The sequence below is a fragment of the Labrus mixtus genome, chromosome 19, assembly GCF_963584025.1.
Source record: "Labrus mixtus chromosome 19, fLabMix1.1, whole genome shotgun sequence".
NCBI lineage: Eukaryota > Metazoa > Chordata > Actinopteri > Labriformes > Labridae > Labrus > Labrus mixtus.
Window position 1 is genome coordinate 14,118,920 of NC_083630.1, and position 17,061 is coordinate 14,135,980.

At 42.0% G+C, this 17,061-nt stretch overlaps 1 protein-coding gene across 1 annotated transcript in view; it reads right to left on the reverse strand.

Annotated features, from left to right (window-relative positions):
• The window catches only part of prex2 (phosphatidylinositol-3,4,5-trisphosphate-dependent Rac exchange factor 2), a 106,446-nt gene extending 89,385 nt beyond the window's left edge, over nucleotides 1–17,061 (reverse strand). The window contains exons 1-2 of the mRNA XM_061064592.1: nucleotides 16,622–17,061; nucleotides 921–992 (exon numbers count right to left, since the gene is read on the reverse strand). Coding sequence (XP_060920575.1) covers nucleotides 921–992; nucleotides 16,622–16,774 — 225 coding nt within the window. The 5' untranslated portion in view covers nucleotides 16,775–17,061. The remainder of the gene's footprint in view (nucleotides 1–920; nucleotides 993–16,621) is intronic.

Consider the following 17,061-nt stretch of genomic DNA (forward strand, 5'->3'; position numbering starts at 1 on the left):
CAATAGTTACGCATTTGCTGCTTTGTTGTGGTCAGGGGGACAAGGGGAGGAAACTTCTGAGGCCACCAAACAAAGAGTGTGGTTTCTTTGAAATAGGCAGCTTTACTTTGATTATTACATTTTGAATAATAAGATAGTTAAAGTAAAGAAGCACAAAAAAGGAGCATATTTTTAAGATCTGTTGAATGGAAACTTTCCATTTATGTGGTGTTCATTTCTGCCCATTTTTGTGGTGATATTAAAAGGACGAAACAACACACTGGCTCTGGATGGAGAAAGAAGCTGCTGATTTAAACCGTTGAGGTCTTTTAGGGGTGTTCCCAGGCAAAAAAAAAAAAAACCCTCAGTGATACTAAAAACAGCAAAAAGTTTGGTTAAATTTGATCAATGCCTTTTCTGCTCCAACGGTTGGATGTTATCCAACTGCTTTGTGACATCACAGCCTGCTTACTTGACTCGATAACGACCAACGTTTTTTTCCCAAAATCCTGTCTGTATGGCATGCTTCCAGACAAAACACAACAGAGACAGGCAAATTCCCAAAAAGGGGACATGCAGTAAATATCCACTGAATGCGTATTTACCTTCAAAAGTAAGCAAACGTACAGAAACAGTCACAGACACGCCCCCCCACTGCGAGAGAGGATTCTTTATTATCCTCCAGACGGAATCATTTATAAACAGATTATATTCACAGCTGCTTCCTGGATCGCCCACTCTTGTCATTCTTCATTCAGAACTTTGCTATTTTTAGGTTGAAAGAGCGTCCCAAAACAAGAACAGACCCACTTGATTTAGCTTGTAGCGTTATTTTCCAGCCTTTTAACGGATCAGGTTACTGCATCGACTGAGTCAAAGCCAATTGCCCTTCAACATTTTCATAAACATGCACTCCCCATTCCTCACAGATTGACCCTCACCTTGACCGTTTCCTCCGTGATGTTCTTGTCGATTTTGGTGGCTGCATACTGGTTGAGTCGATGCAGAAACACCTGAAAACGAAAGCAACAGTTAACACCTCTCAACCGGCCCCAGGATTAGATTAACTTGTGCCTTTAAAAAAGATGAACACAAGACTAGATTTAAGGCTTTGTGTGCAGCTGCATCACCTGGTAACCATCACAATGGATACCTAAAAACATGACATTATGAAAGAAAAAAATCATAATAATTGCAGTGCATGGTAATGGTATTTCATAGGTGGTGTGAAGTGGCTGGGGATGGGAGTTAGAGAGAGCAACGGTGTTTAAATTAAGATGGATGGGAAGTGCTCTTCAGTCCCTGAAGACGCTGGTTCCCAGGCTGCTTTGCTGCACAAGCCCTGGACAACCTATTTAATGCTTCAAGGCACTTTGTGAGAATGGCAAATTAAGGAGGTGTGCACTGAATGTATTCTTAAAATGTGACTAAGAAAGAATTAGGAATTTCACGGACTTTGCCTGAGGGAGAGCTTCTTTTTTTTTTTTTTTTTTTTAAAGAGCAGACACCAGACAAGAATCTTTATCTTCATAGGTGCAATGCATGGAACACTGTTTGTCAGACAGTAATCAATCTTCACTAGAAAGCTCTGTGGAAAACAAATTGATCGATTTGATTGATGTGTGTTTTGCACTTGACTTTGGGGAAGCCATGATGGAATCCGAAGCAAGGCTTACATCTAAAAGACTTCATTAGAAGTAGGAGAGATTGTTTGTAATAGCTTTGAATTTCAGCTTCATCAAACTTAATTTAAAGCAACAAAAACAAAATCTCTGACATCCACATTGTTCTCAAATTTGAATAAGAGTAGCAGTGAGAAGAGAAATGTCTCCTTGGCATAACATCACAAGAACAAGCTGGTGTGATGAGGGTTTAGTCTTACGGACATTTATTTTCATTTCCCATGTCATTTCACTAACGCTATATATCCCCCTAATGGCATGAAAGCCAGAAACTCAAGTAAGATAAAAGCAGAGATGAGATCTGTGAGTAGAATAAAGTATGTGCTTCGATTTTATTATGCCAAACCTGTCTGCTGAAACACTTTGGTGAGATTCACAACAGGGAAGATAAATTAACTGAATGTAAGAAAAGAAAGGCAAAAAAGGGATTTTAACCAACAGTTTGATTCCAAGTGAGTCAATCATAACACCATTTTAAAAAAAAGAAGAAAAAAAAAAGGCGAGCTCCCGGGATGCATTAGGGCTGTCAAAACTCAAATTCTGACTCAATCAATGGGCCTGTCACTTGAAGTCACAACACCATCACAATATGACAGACAACATAATTAGCACAGAGTGCAGCGCTACAATCCAACACACCCAGACACAGAGAGTGTGTACTTCAGCAGCACAAAGCTTTATGTCATGGCACAGCGTTACACGAGCCGACCACAGCAGCTCCACAAACGCATGACCAACATGATCACACTCCGTACGGAAAGACAGCGTGATGTATTCAGGGACAGTGAGTGCGGGAGAAAAAAAAAAAAATTACATCTGTCTTTGCAGTTGACCCTAACCATGGGCATCCCTTTTACTGCCCCACTGAGGGCCATAACGCCATCTGTCTCCCTGTGCAGCCACACAGCAGGCAGCCTGACCTGAGCAAGCTAACATAATACGACCACAAAGCATGTAAACAGCTCACTTTAATGAGCGGATGAGCCAAGAATTATTCCTTGAAACTGCGATCTCACTGAGAGGTTGTGACTCGAGTATTAAAACGTTTCATTTGATTAATTAAGAGCTGATAGGAAGGTGGTTTGGCTAAATTAGTGGTGAAATATCAATTTCAAGCTTATTACAAAGCAAGGCTCTGTTCAAAAAGCAGACATGGGAGAAATAACGGATATCATCTTAAGTAGATCATATTGATGTCAAGTAATAATTCAAAGGGAAATGTAGAAGTACTGTAAAAACTTGTGGTTGGGAAAAAATGCAGCTTAAATAATCAGCCTCTTTGTTGTAGGCCAAGACCATGCTGATTACCATTCTGTAGCTGTCTTGCCTCGCAACTCTGCCACTCATGAGCATTAGCATCTGATTAGCAAGTCTAAAATGTACAAACACGGAGACAGGCTCTCGTACAGGCCTGACAGGGCTTACAGTGTCGGGCCTGAGCGGAGTAAAAGCTGTGCTCATTTGCATTATAAAAAACACTTCCTGTCATTGATGTGTAACATCAAACATGGGCTCATTAGGGAGTCCGTCACTTCAGTTTTAATAATGAAGATTCCATTGAACAGGAAATAATCACTGTATCTGCAAAGCACTAATTATACTGTTACATCTGCGGGTCGACTCTGCAGCAAAAACACGAGGAGCAGAGCTGCAGAAGTAAACAACGTTAATAAAAAAAAAATTAAAAAGTGGCATAATGGAGCGCAGGCACTCTTAATCTGATTGGATGAAGATAATGACTTGTGTTATCGCCCCAAAAGATTAGAGAGTCAAAGATAAGAGAGTGTTTCTTTTGGCACATAAAAGTGATGGTGTAAAAAACTTCTCTCATGTAGTTCATCACAATGGAACACAGAAAACAGATTCTGCCACACAAAAGGTCGGAGACATTCATCTGAGGCGCTGTTCTGGTTATTCTCCAACAATTGACGCTGGCTCAGACTTGTTTTGAGGAAACTAACATGTCTCTTCTGAAGAGACAGCCGGGGCGGCCTTGTTGGAACAGCTCCGAGGACAGCGAATGGGAAGCTGACGGACTGACTGAATTTATGGTCAGTCTAACCGTGGTGACTCTGAGTACAAGCTCACTTCCAGGTCGGTACAGTATCAGACAGCACTGCAGCACATAAAAAGGTGCAGCTCATTTGCAAAATCCTGATTGTATCTAAATTCAGTGTGGTAAGAAATTCAAATCTAGTTTCGTTATCCAGTGTTTTGTGATTTGGGGGATGTTATTTGACAGGAAGGCAGTGACCATTCATCTGACTTTGGAAGCATGTCTTCAGAGTCCATTTTTAACAAACACATTTCTACTTTCCTCCGCCATGGCTGCTGTCTTTGTTCACATTCTCTACAAAGACCATTGAATTCCTGAACACATTTTGGTCCCTAGGACTGGATGTTCGTTCTAGCTGGAATCCACCACGCCAGGCCACCGGCTTCAACTGAATCACAGAAAGACTTTATTGCTTTTTCAAGCTGAATAGGAGCCGTTGGTGATGAGATTTGTTGAACAGAAAAGGATATACTTCACAATAAGTGCTACTTTTCCCGACAGGAATATTCTTTGAGATTTAAAAAGTGTTTTTTTTTTTTTCCCCCCGTCAGTGCCATGTGTTTCTAAGATACTCAGAAGAAAAGGATGAGCCAAAAGGATGAACTGAGGAGACAAAGAGGATAAAAGAGTTGGACAACAGCAGAGATTTTAAAACAGTTTTCTTTCCATTGGCAGATTAAGGATGGCAAAAAAAATGGCATCCATTCACCCTGACAAACTCTCCCTCTTCACTCATTTGAAGTGCTTGAGTAGCCACAGGGTATTAAACACGGCTGTTCTTTTTCCTGCATCTTCTCTCCTTGTACAATACACACTATTTGTACCCTCAATCATGCATCAACAATGAAGAAAAACTCTCTCAGAAAGTCACTTTGTTCCCTGAGGCCCAGGTATAATCACATGGATTGTCACTGATGGCTGAGGGAGGGACCACACATTAAAACCCCATTAAAGTTTTCATTAAACCACAAAGAAGCTGGGTGTGATGAATGGATTGGTCCAATCACTGGATGAGGCCATCCCTGCCATTAATCAACACCGGGTAACATGCTGTGGGCAACAAATGTGTGGAAATATGGCTGTACTACCTGATGCTATATTGCAGCAAACATAATTTTTTGGGTTGGGGGGGGGGTAACCTTGTGTGCCTTTATTATACCAACAAAATTGATTTGAATTCCGTATTCCATTACCTAGACTTGAGTGGGTGTTGGCAAGTACTCATCCTAAACTTATACAAAACATTTATCCTAGTTTTACCATGTTTCTACGTCATCGAGCTTAATAGAAAAATTCAGAGGCTTTTTAGGCTGGGTAGAATCAGTTCATTCTGAACAAGTTCGCTTGCTCGCTTTCACCGCTGCAACACCTATTGGTTAGGTGGAGTGCCTTAAGGCCGCCTACTTCTCTGGTCAAAACATACACAAATCACCAGCACCGGAATCAAAACTTAGAAGGACATAGATCCTTTAACTGTAGGTGTTAGTAGCAGGCAAAAATATATCCATGACAGAGAGTATGGTCTAGAACTTTTTTTTTTTCTTTTTGTCACTCTGGACTGTGGTAGTTTAAGTTTACACACATTGCCCTAGGATTTAAGCAGCGCATTGGAAATGAAAGGCAGAGGTGAAACAGAGTGGCTTGAAGCCTGTTTACATTCCGACACAGTGTGTTTAGAGCCAACTTAGTTCAGGATACTTTTTGAATGGACATTATGCTGTTGCAATGTTGCCGCCCCCCCCACACCAGGATCTCTTCACCAGATTTGACAGATACAATCGACGGAAGGCTTGTCTCCCCTCCTGTAAATGTTGATCTCTGTGTCAATGAAACAGACAAACCACACAAGGACTTTTGCTTAAATAGAGGCTTCTTGCTCCCTCAGACACATCAACTAAAAATGAAATAACAAGAGGACAATGAAGGACATTTTTGCACTTCAAAATAAAGTCTGTGTATAATACATTTGCCAAGCTAGAGCATCTGGGGTATGTCAAAAAATACAATTAAAAAAACATGAAGAACACACCATGCAGAATGCAGAATGGACGGATGATGGGAATACAAATCTCATTGGGTGTGGAAAAGTGTACTGAAAGAGAGAAAATGATGCAGCGAATTACACTGGGAATAAAAAAGAAGGATCTCTAGCTGCTGCCAGGCTAGAGAAATTAGTTTGAATCAAGAACAAGGCCAGCCTCAAAATATCTGCTAATACATTCAAGTTAAAACTTTTGGAAGAACATGGGGCCTATTTGATGTACTAATGCAACAAAAAGAATCCAAGGTCCCAGCTGATCGATTGGCTCAACAGTAGATCACCATGCTCTCCCTGAAATTAAAAGCACTGCCATATTAAAAGCAGTAGAAAATTGAATGAAATAGTGCTTCTGTCCGCAAAATTTTAAAAGCTTCCTCTGCAGCCAAAGTTGCTGCTTCGTGAGATCCATTTCTAAAATTGCAAAAGGGTCAGATCTGGGTTCATTGGCACTGGTGACCAGTATGAACTCCGGGAGAATAAATGGGCCTTCCTCAGAGTTTATCAGACATACTGCCTCTTTTGTCCACCGATGGTTCACTAATTTGCTTTGTTGTCCTGATTGGAGAACTGGCAAACACTCAAACACAATCACTTACATCGTGAACTCAGTGGAAAGAGATATTACCACCGTCATGTACGGGTAATGGGTATTTTAATGTATTCTAGTCCACCATCTGTAAAAGAATCCTCTCCTGTTAACAAACACAAAAAAAACAAGACAAAGACTATTCAAAGCCAGAGATGGAGACACAAAAAATGCTTCCACACGAAAAAGCCTACTGTAATAAATCACTAGACTGTGACAGTAAGCTCATTAACGCAACAGACTTTTTGAGTGAGTGTCTCGTTTTTATTCATCATACATCTATCCCAAAGGATGGCAGACTTAAAAGTAAAGCACTGTGATAACGGTTTAAAGGACAGCAGCTAACAGGTGTGCCAGCAGCTTGGAAGCCTGAGGGGAAGCTCTGGAAACACCTGAGTCCATGTGATTTGTGTGTGTGAGGGGTTGTGTATGTGCCGGTATGGAAAGCAAAGAGTAGCAGAAAAGACAGAGACACAGCAGAATAAACAGATAATGGAGGAAGTAGAGATGGTAAGGAGGGGAGGGTGAAAAACAAGCCTTGTTTGGCCTCAACACGACAACCCTTCAGGGAGGATACACTGCCTTTACTGTACTTCCTGCACAGAGGAAATGCTTTTCAAATCAACATTGGTGGGTTAAATCTCTTGCAATGACACACACCAATACAAAATAAAAAGAACTCCTGGCAAGCAAAAACTGAACCATCCCCAGAAGCCCTCAAGTCAAGAGTCTGTCATCCTCAGATCCTGTGGGGAAACACAAGGGAACATCCAAAAACCAAGAAAAGGCTCTTTGTAGTGAAGCTGGCCCCTCCTGTCCTCATCAGGTCCTGGTGACACCTCCAAAAGTCATCCTGGGCTTCCAATCTAGTTACGCCTCGGGCTAATTTTCCAAATTCATCCTGTTTCTCTCAGCTTGGAATGTATACAGGAAACAGACACTATAAATACAGTGGGGAATGTTAATATGTCTATGGTGGGAGTGGCTATTAAGGCTCATCTGCGCAGCTCAATGCAGGGTTTTTGGTTTTGATTAACAACAGAGACAACCAAGTGTGTATTCATTTGTCTTTAGAACTCTTGTTCACTTTAATTTGAAATTCCAGCCAGGAAATGAGCTTTTGATGAATCCCAAAAGGGAACAAAATACTCTTGTAGAAGAGGCGTTTTTTTCCAGGAAAATTTATGGAACTTTAATGGATTTTTTTTTGTTTCAGGCAATGTTTTTTGGTGAAAAATGCTGGGGAAATCTGGTTTAAAAAAAAAAGGATGATCTCTAAAGTGCTTTCAAAGATCTCCTAAACGTATTTTTTCTATGACTATATCTTTTTTCTCCTTGACGTCTTTCTTGTCCTGCCAGTGACCCAGGCAGCAAAGGAAATACACAAATAGCTGAAATGAAGCAATTCATCTATGTCTGTGCCTCAGCGTTGGTGAGCTAGGTGCACAATTGACATTGAATTGAAATGAGCATGAGCATAAAATGATGCATCTGGTCATGTCCATTACACCAGCTGCCTGACAGGCTGTAGTTCTGTTCAATTTCACCCATCACAGCACTGTAAATGGCAGCTATCCTCAGTGTATTATGAGGAATCTTTTGACTTGTGAAATTGGATGTTGAGCAGCAAAACGAGCCTCCACTAGGTGAGTGTTAGACTAAGAGACACAGCTAGTCATGCTTCTCCAACCTCAATGTGAAACCAAGCAAACCATTACCCACTGATGAATGGCAATTCCCATCAGAGCCACACACGGGGACCATGCATTGATCTGCAGGATGACTAAGCAGAATCATCAGTCTGCCAATCTGTGGTGCTCTTCCAAGCATGACTGTCACACACAGACATCTATCTCAGCAGGACAGTCAGGGGAAAAAAGGAAACCTGCAGAGTCAGGATCTGTCACGCAAAGAAACCGGACACTGTCGATGGAGAACTGAACAGACGCCGAGCCAGTTTCTACCCCACTCTCACTCTCCTTAAAGCACTACTCAAAGCACGCCCACCGGTACAAATAACCCCTTCTGCCAGGGTTCTGTCTTCTTTTTGTCTGTGAATGGACAAAGCAGAAGGCGCCACACCAATGAGTGTAAAGGTTCATAGATTAAGCCTTTTCTTTCACGCAAGCAAGAATGAAACCATTCACTTTAAAGAACTGTTAAAGAGTCAGTGATTTATTTATCCTTCTTGTGACAAAAAGCTATGGAGCTGGTCATAGTTATCTCATTTTTTGTGAAGAAATCGAAAGAAAGTGAAGGTTAAAGCCAAGAAATACCCATAACAGCCCATATTAAAATGCCATTTTTTACAGCAGAATTACAAAGTCTTTAAAGCCAGGTACAAAAACAAATGTTTAGGTATCTAAAGCTCATGTCTTTATGTGTAAAAATTAAGCAATGTCCTTTTCCCCTCGTAGTTTATTATGATGTCATCGATGTAAACATCTAGATATAGAGTGGGCCGAGACAGTACTCTTCACTTTTAGGTTATTAGCAGAGACCAGACAAAATCAAAACATGAGCAAGCGCAGGGCAACTGCAGGCAGCCAAACACTTCAGCTTCACAGGCAGAACTAGACACTAAAACTCTGAGAAAGAAAAGCCAATTGAAGATTTTTTTAATGTAAAGGAGAGGCCTTCTTATGTTCTATCAAACAAATAAGGTCCAGGCATTGTGGAAGTTAGAGTCCAAAACAACCCGTTTCAGAGACTGAAATAAAATGGAAAGAGACGGAGAGACATGAAAAGGATGTCTGCAGACGAGATAGGCCGAGGGACAGAGGGGCACTTGTCTAACGCTCAGAGCCACTATAACAAATCCCATTCAAGTGCTTAATTAAATAATTTGGAGTGAAATGGAATTTCCCATCATGTCTGGCTGGGTGGGTGTGGGTGTTTATAGATTCAGAGCCCAGAAAGGCAGGATATATGGAGAGACTAATGACATGGAAAGTGAGAGTGTAACTATAGAGAAACTTGTCCTCCCACATTTCAGGACTCTCTATCAAAAATGTCACAGTCAGATTTGAAAGAGTAGAGACAGCTGTACTTTTATGTGGGACTCTTAATAAGAGAGAGTGTGACAGGTTCATTCTTTGCAAATTTACATGAACGGCATTGCTGAAGCAGGTTTTCAAACAACACTGAAGGCATACTGATCTTAGCAGATGTGTGATCCCTGCATTAAAGCATACCAGCTAAAACACAGGCCCCTTTGTTATCATGACCCCTTCACACTCCTTGAACATCCCTGTGTCTACCGAAGTCCCGCCACTTTTCTACTTGTGGCACGTAAGCACCATGTGACCAGGCAGCTGGCATTGGCTAAATCAAAGGCTGCCTTCTCCTCGGCATCAAGACAGCACCACCTCTGCCTCCTGGGCTGAAACCAAGCCATAGACTCAGTACAGGGGTCCACACAGCCCCGTCGCCTATGCAACTAAGCCCAACATTGCCAAGTGGGCACCTGCGGCAAAACTCTCCTTTCCTCGCTCCTGGAGGGGGAAGAGTGTGTGTGTGAGAGCGAAGTGTGTTGAAGCAGGAAACTTGCAGCACAATGTAAAGACCGGGAGGGCCTGGAAGGAAGGAAGGAAGGAAATCCTGCTTGAAAAATGGCCCCTGGGACAAAGCAAAAGAAACTCTCTACAGTGTAAGCTGCTTGAGGACTATGGAGGCAGTTTGCAGCAAAAGGAAATTAAAGAGCAGAAAGCAGAAGCACACAGTTTATTGCTAAACATTGATACTTGTTTTTAGAAAGCCGTGATTTAACTTAAAGCCTTCAAGAAATATGAACATGTTGCTTTAAAGTAGAACTACACAAGACATAGAAAGAGAAGATCAATGTGCTCTCACCTCTTCACAGTAAAAATTAAGCTATAGTCAGCAGCTGGTTAGCTTAGTTTATCTTAGCATAAACACAGGAAACATGTGGGTTAATATAGCTAAAACTGCAGGACCTCTAAAAGCTGAAAAATAGCCCAGCCCCGAGTGTGTTTCTTTTGGCCGTAGCCAAAGTATCTGTTTATCCCTCTTACAGGTCTGTACGCTGAGTGAATCCAAGCAGCTCAGAAAGCTCAATGGCTGCTTAATAAATCTTTTCATCTGACTCTCTGCAGGACAGACAGAATATTAATTCCTCAAAAAAGGTTGAACCAATCCTTTGAAAAGAAGAAATTGCATTAATCAAGCTGGAATATTAACTTAATATTAACAATCGAGGCAATATAAGAACTTTGGCAAATAACAATAAAAAAACAGTTGGCTTTCAGTGCACAACTAAGCCAGTATCCCAAATGAAAGTGGTTCAACACTAATCCTTACAAACACATTAAGAAACTTAAACTAACATCCTGATAAGTCAGTTATTACACTGCTTTGTGAACACAAAGATGTTCCATGTTTCTTGTTATACTCTGTCAAAGTTGCATAAAACATGATGTGGGCATGAATGTTACCAAACAGGTCCACTGCCACGTGTAGGGAATTGCTATATCTTGTGTTGTTGGTGAAGATGAATGGATCGAATATCTTTGAAAGACATGCAAAACACAGCTTCAGTTCAGCCATCTCAAAATGACTCACTAGATAGATGAAGGATTATCCCACTCAGGTGTTTTTATGGCTAAGGGACTGAAGGCTGACACAAAATGCTGTGCAGGACAGGGGTCGGCCGTCATTGAGCTAATCCTTATAATCATTCATCTTCAGGATCTCTATAAAAAAAGCTTTACGGTAGAGTGCTTAACATGTACACACACACACATATATATGAGGCAATGCAACAACACAGAGCATTAATATACATAGAATGTGAAGTAACATAGATAGATTATTTACACCTAAAGCATGTGCAGTGTCATTGGTGTGCAAAAGAAATGCAAGTGTGTGCTTTACAGATCAGGGGCCTACCACTGAGGACAGACAATAGAAACTGTCTACATTCCCGGAAGGAGAAGCAGCTGACCTAATCCTATTAAAAAGAGTCGAGGAGAAAAACGTATCAGAAACAAAGAACAGACCGCGTTGTGTCAGAGAACAAAGCTAAATTAAAGCAGAAATAGAAATCCACTCCGACGCTGTAAGTTATACGAGACGCTGGTCAGCGATGGGGGAAACACTCAGCTCGAGTATGGTGGCGGCAATAGGAAACTTTTGCAGACAGAGTGGTGAAAAGAAGAAATTAAGAGGAGCAGGAAGAGAGATTTGAGGTGTATGAAAGGTCACAGGGTTGAGGAGGGAGATGTGGCGCAGTAAGAACGGGCAATCATCAGCTCCAAGTAAAGCAGGTAATTAAGGAAAAGAGAAGGGCAGTAACAGCTCTTTGTGGAATCTCTTATCACTAAATGCACCCAATTGCGGAGACAAGTTCATGTAAGCAACACTAATGGCCACTGGCGGTCTCTGAGCACTCGCCCTCAGCCTCACAACTGCAACTGACCAGCTTCATACGAGTGTGTATATAGACGGTCTGATCCAATCTGTCGCTTACAGAGATATTCAAACAGCTTAATGTTATCTGCTCTGGTCGCTGTATCACTGAGAGTTAGTCATTACACTTACATAAACAACTTTTGCTTTTGCCCTCTCTCACCCAGCAGCCGCACAAACAGACTCAGACAGCAGCTATTAACATCTCAGGCTTCAGAACCCTAAAACATCACTATTTATCAGTTCACTTTGAGTAAAATGCCGCAAAGTGAATATTAATGTCATAGACTACTTCAAAACACACCCCAAAAATAAAGTCAAAACATGTGGAGCTCCCCCTACTGACCGACTGAGGCACCGGAGGAACGGCGTCCAAACAAACAGCGGGACTTTCGCATATTACACACACTCAGGCATGCACACACAGTGCTGTCCCTTTCTCGCTGGCTCCGACGATTTAAATTGCTGCCATCTTCCCCTCCATTATGCCTCTGTTACTACCTTCAATCCCCGTGAATAAACACATGCGGTCGAGGTGTAACAGGGGCGTAAATATCTCACAGTGAACTGGCAGTGTGCAAGAGAGAACAGACAGCTGTGTTGTCAAATGCTGCTCCAGATCAGCAGAGTAGAAAAGAAACAGTGAGAAAAAATAAGAATGATTCAACTTTCCATAACGGTGAGTGTCTGCTTCAAACCAACCCAAGAATCGGCTTTGACCTGAGGGATCTTTGTTGTTTTATCTGTAATTCAATGTGAGTTTTAGTTAATGGAAGGAAGGGAATGCCAATACTGCGGCTTCACCAGCCAGATATCTGCTCTCTCAACTCTAGCTCCAAATTCTGTCACCATCCCAAGATGTCAGCTTCCACCTTGAGGGTATTTTGGCTCTAATGTATGTTAGGATTCATTGTTTTTTTCTTTCTTTTCACATAGAGTCAGTGATTTATAGATTACTACAACATGCCTCCATACTGTATATTTGTCCTGATACTGGACACACACAACCACACACACAGAAATCTTTTGTTTTCCTTGTTTACACAGTCCTGTTTGTTGTTTTTATCAAATCAGGCCGTGTCGACAATCAGCATCTTCTGTCCCTGCTTCCTTTAGAAAATAAGAGCTGAAAACTGGCACGAAGTCTGCCGACAGGAAAGGGGGAAGGAGCGAGAGGTCGTGACCTTTGAGGTCATCAGCGCTGTCTGCAGCATATGAACACTCTCCCCTGACTTGACCTCTTTCAGGGTCAAAAGTAGCCAGTCAGTAAAAGAGAACACTTCTCAGCTTACTAGACTCTCTCATACAAGATGTCAACAAATCCAAATCTGAGTTGTGGAACCTCCATAAACAAATACACCCAGTATTTGCAGTGTTCACCTCTTCATTTGGGTTTTTAAGAGGCCGTTAATGAGTTTTCTTAGGGGCAGTTTTCTCCATTAGGCTTGATTCCCAAACTTCCTGCCAGCAACATGTTCAACCACACACCTTTCCACATAAACAAGAAATACATTTGTTTCAACATGATTACCTTTTCAATGTCTTTGACCACATCTTCGTATGTCTTATTTATGCAAGGGATTCAAAATGTTTCAAACACTGCACTCTGACGGCTTCACAGCTCAACAGGCTTTTGTTGGAGAAGGCAGCAGCTCAGGGATCACTTAACACACTGCAAGACTTTTTTGGGAATAAATTAGGTTAGCTTGTGTCCCCAATCTCTCTCCTAAATCAGCACATGAAAGGTTTCCTCCAATGTCCAAACATCTATTCTTCCTCCTATGTGCTTATCATGCAACGAAATAACCTGAAATATCTCTGAGAAGGACAGAATCAGTATTCTATTTGACACTGTTGTTTAAAAACTGCAGAAAGACAAACAACTTTTTAAAAGAAACTGTTTACACTGTGCCTTGATTTGTTCTCCTGATTCAGACATTTCTAAGAATGACTGTCATTATACCGGCTCGTAGCTGTCCAAGATAAACACCACCACAAGCTATCTCAGGCTATAAACGCTCATTATGTAAGATAGGCCTGAGACAGCTTCCCTACAGCCTTCCTCCAACTATCAGACTTCTGCGTAAATTAAAAAAAAAACTCCAATCCAAAGAAAGTCAAATTTAGACTCTCCGATCCTCAGACCTTCAAGATGCAATCTGAATATTTTCCCACAAGAGGTTAGGTACCGCCAGACAATAGGCTCAGACTGTCCTGGGACAAAGTGCTCTAATCATCCTCGCTCTCTGAGTTGTTTTCCACTACCTTAAGAGTGAAGTGAGCCTGAGATGCATTGTTTTTTCCCCCACAGATCAGCAGCAGCAATCTCTGCTCCACTGTTAAACTTTGGCTACTGAACGGAGCCTCATTGTTCCCCAGTATTTCCTAACCTCGGAGGAATTCCTCCTCCAGGAAATATGGTTAACAAGAGAAGAAACCACCCCTGTCTACCCTTTACCCTTCTGGCAATATCCAGTCTACCACTCTCTCTGCTGGTACTCTGAGTCCCATTGGATTATCCTACCAGTCTCACAGAGGGGGGGGGGGGGGGGGGAACGTGGCCATCCTGACCTCAAGAAACCAGAAACTTGTAGAGGTGTAAGAAAACACATGATGAAGCAAAGATGTGAAGGCAAGGGTGTGTTTGTGGCTGATCAGATGAAAGTCTTAAGTATGACCCCTCTCCCTGGTAGGTCGGCCTTTGATCATCCCAAGTGTCTCTCCCCCCCCCGACGCTCCCCGGGACCTCCAAGATGATAAGACAGTAGATAAAGGTGGCGTTTTTGTTCTTTTCTGTCCTCTCAAGTCGCTGAAACAGCTGCAAAGATTTTTGTTCGGAAAAATAGCCTGCAATTTAGGATTACATGAAAAATTCGGACGCAAATACAACAACCGGAACATGAAGCGAATTATATAAAATGTGCCAGAATGCAGACACATAAATGTACTTTAACAATACATATTCAGAAGCACACAATTTCTGCAGAAAATCACTGCATATTAAGTCCCCACAACGGACGTGCGGCAGGCCTGTAGGGAGCGCCCATTAGAACATGATTTTAGTCAATTGTATTTATTTGAGACATACTTTATGAGGGAGAATTGGAAATAAACACTTGAGACCAATCTATGGGTCAGAGTCCTGTAAACCTTTTGGTTACTGCGACGCTAACTTTACCATTTGTGTGTGTTTGCAGCCCATTCTCTGTTGATGCATATTTTCGGCTAAGTGCATTTCCATGGTTGTTTCTGTTTTTCGAGCATTGAATGCTTATTTGAATACGCAGCTTTTTCCTCAACTGGAAATCTTTTGGCCTTGATATGCAGCTAAACCAACAACCGATAACTGTCAGATCTCAATCTGGTCAGATGCATCCGTCCCAGAACAGAGTTCCCTTGTAAGGATCCATCACTTCTGAAATGAATCCCAGTCCCAGCACTATAGGGAAGATGAAGGAGGGGTGGCTGCACGCACACACACACACACACACACACACACACACACACCCACACACACACACACACACACACACACACCCTGCTCTTCTGAGGAAAAAAAAACACAGTCACTCATTTAATCGCCCCCTCCATTTCTCCAATGATGCCACTTCTAAGAAAGGCCAGATTGAGCTCCCATCCCCTCCCTCCTTGTCCCTCTGTCCTCCATTGGAAACATCTGGGGAGTGGGAGGGAGGTCAGGGTGTACACACTCTTACATGTGGTCTGGGGAAACAGTAACCGGACTTCCTTGCAAAGTTCCCATCGCGCTGCGAAACTGAAACTGCAGAGAATAATTCAACAGGACACTTCCAAACCCGTGGCTCACAACACATCGTATAAGGGTTTTTACTGCGAGCTTTTCCCACTATTAACATCCTCAACATCCAGACTTTTCTTTGTTAAAATACGCGATAACCACAGTGACACATTTCAAAGCTTTCAAATACAAACTGACCATGTTTCCGAAAGTCCCCTCACCTCTGTTTTTTTTTTTGTTTTTTTTTAGTTAAGGTGTTACTTTATGTAATGCCATAAAGCTGACAGCATATCATTCCTGTATTGCAGCAACCCTGTGTAACGCTCAGTACGCAGCCTGAGCTGTGACGCCGGCTGACTGCCAGCAGGAGTGGTTTTCATTTGAGTCCACCTGTGCTGTCCTTGGCAGAACTCCACATGTCTGGATTTGATCAGAAGTTGGCAAAGAAAGCAAAAAAAAAAAAAAAAATGTCACTATGCAGTGTTTTCTATGGTGTGTGGGAAGTGGGGTAATCATATTAATGGAATAAGACAGAGGTTGTTGACAGGTGAGTTGAAATACAGAGGTTGTTGTCTCCTCCAAAGATATCAAGTTACTTCATTAAAGTGGATACAGACATGTCCAGAAACTTCGTAATTCTGTCTTCATTTTAATTTTAAGAATCAAGTGCTCAAAATGACTTACAATTAGTTATAAGAATTGAAAGCCTCTAACAGTCTAGTCGGGCTGAGTGGAGGATTAAACATCTCACCAGCTGTGCAGGAACTAAGACTGTGCCATGCCTCTTTTGTGCCTGCTTCCCCAATTTCACACTTTCAATCTGAAAAGTTAATATCCCCAATAAAAAAGAGGAGTTCAGGATATTTACAGGAAAAGTTGACAAAACTTCTGCTCTCATTATATAAAGCAACAGTAGCACGCAGAGGGGTTTGCTTACTTGTAACACTTGTGGGAGAGTCGTGATGCACCGTGCATACTAAACAGGCTCGCTGTTTGTGTTTGTTTGTTTGCTCTTGGGGGGGGGGCTTCGTAACTCTCAGTTAAACTGTGTGTTTATGTGTCGTGTTTGGCTGAAGTTATTGACAAAACTCACCGAGAGAAACTCGAGCGTCCCGACATAATCCCGTTCTGTCTTTAAAAGTTCGTTTAGGACGCAGACTCGTAACCGGAGCTGTTTCTCCAGGTCCTTCCCGCTTTCGGCTCTGTGCTCACCTCTGCTCTCCTCAGTCATCGTGAGTAAACTCATTCAAGCCTTAATTCCTCCGGCTGTGGAAAGTTTCGCATCACACAACAGGTTTCAGAAGCGAAAGTGCAGAGTTTGCAGCATAGTGAAACACAGGGGAGCGACAGGTCTCTGCAGTGGAAGTTCACCTAAAAAAAAAAAAAAAAAGTATGAAAAGCAGTGACGGATGCTGGGTGAAAACGCACTAAAGGCTAATTAAAAAAAAAAACAATATGGAAAAACTGAACTTAAATAAGACATTCACGGGAGACAGTTTCACACAGAGTCTCACAGAAGAGTGGACAAAAACT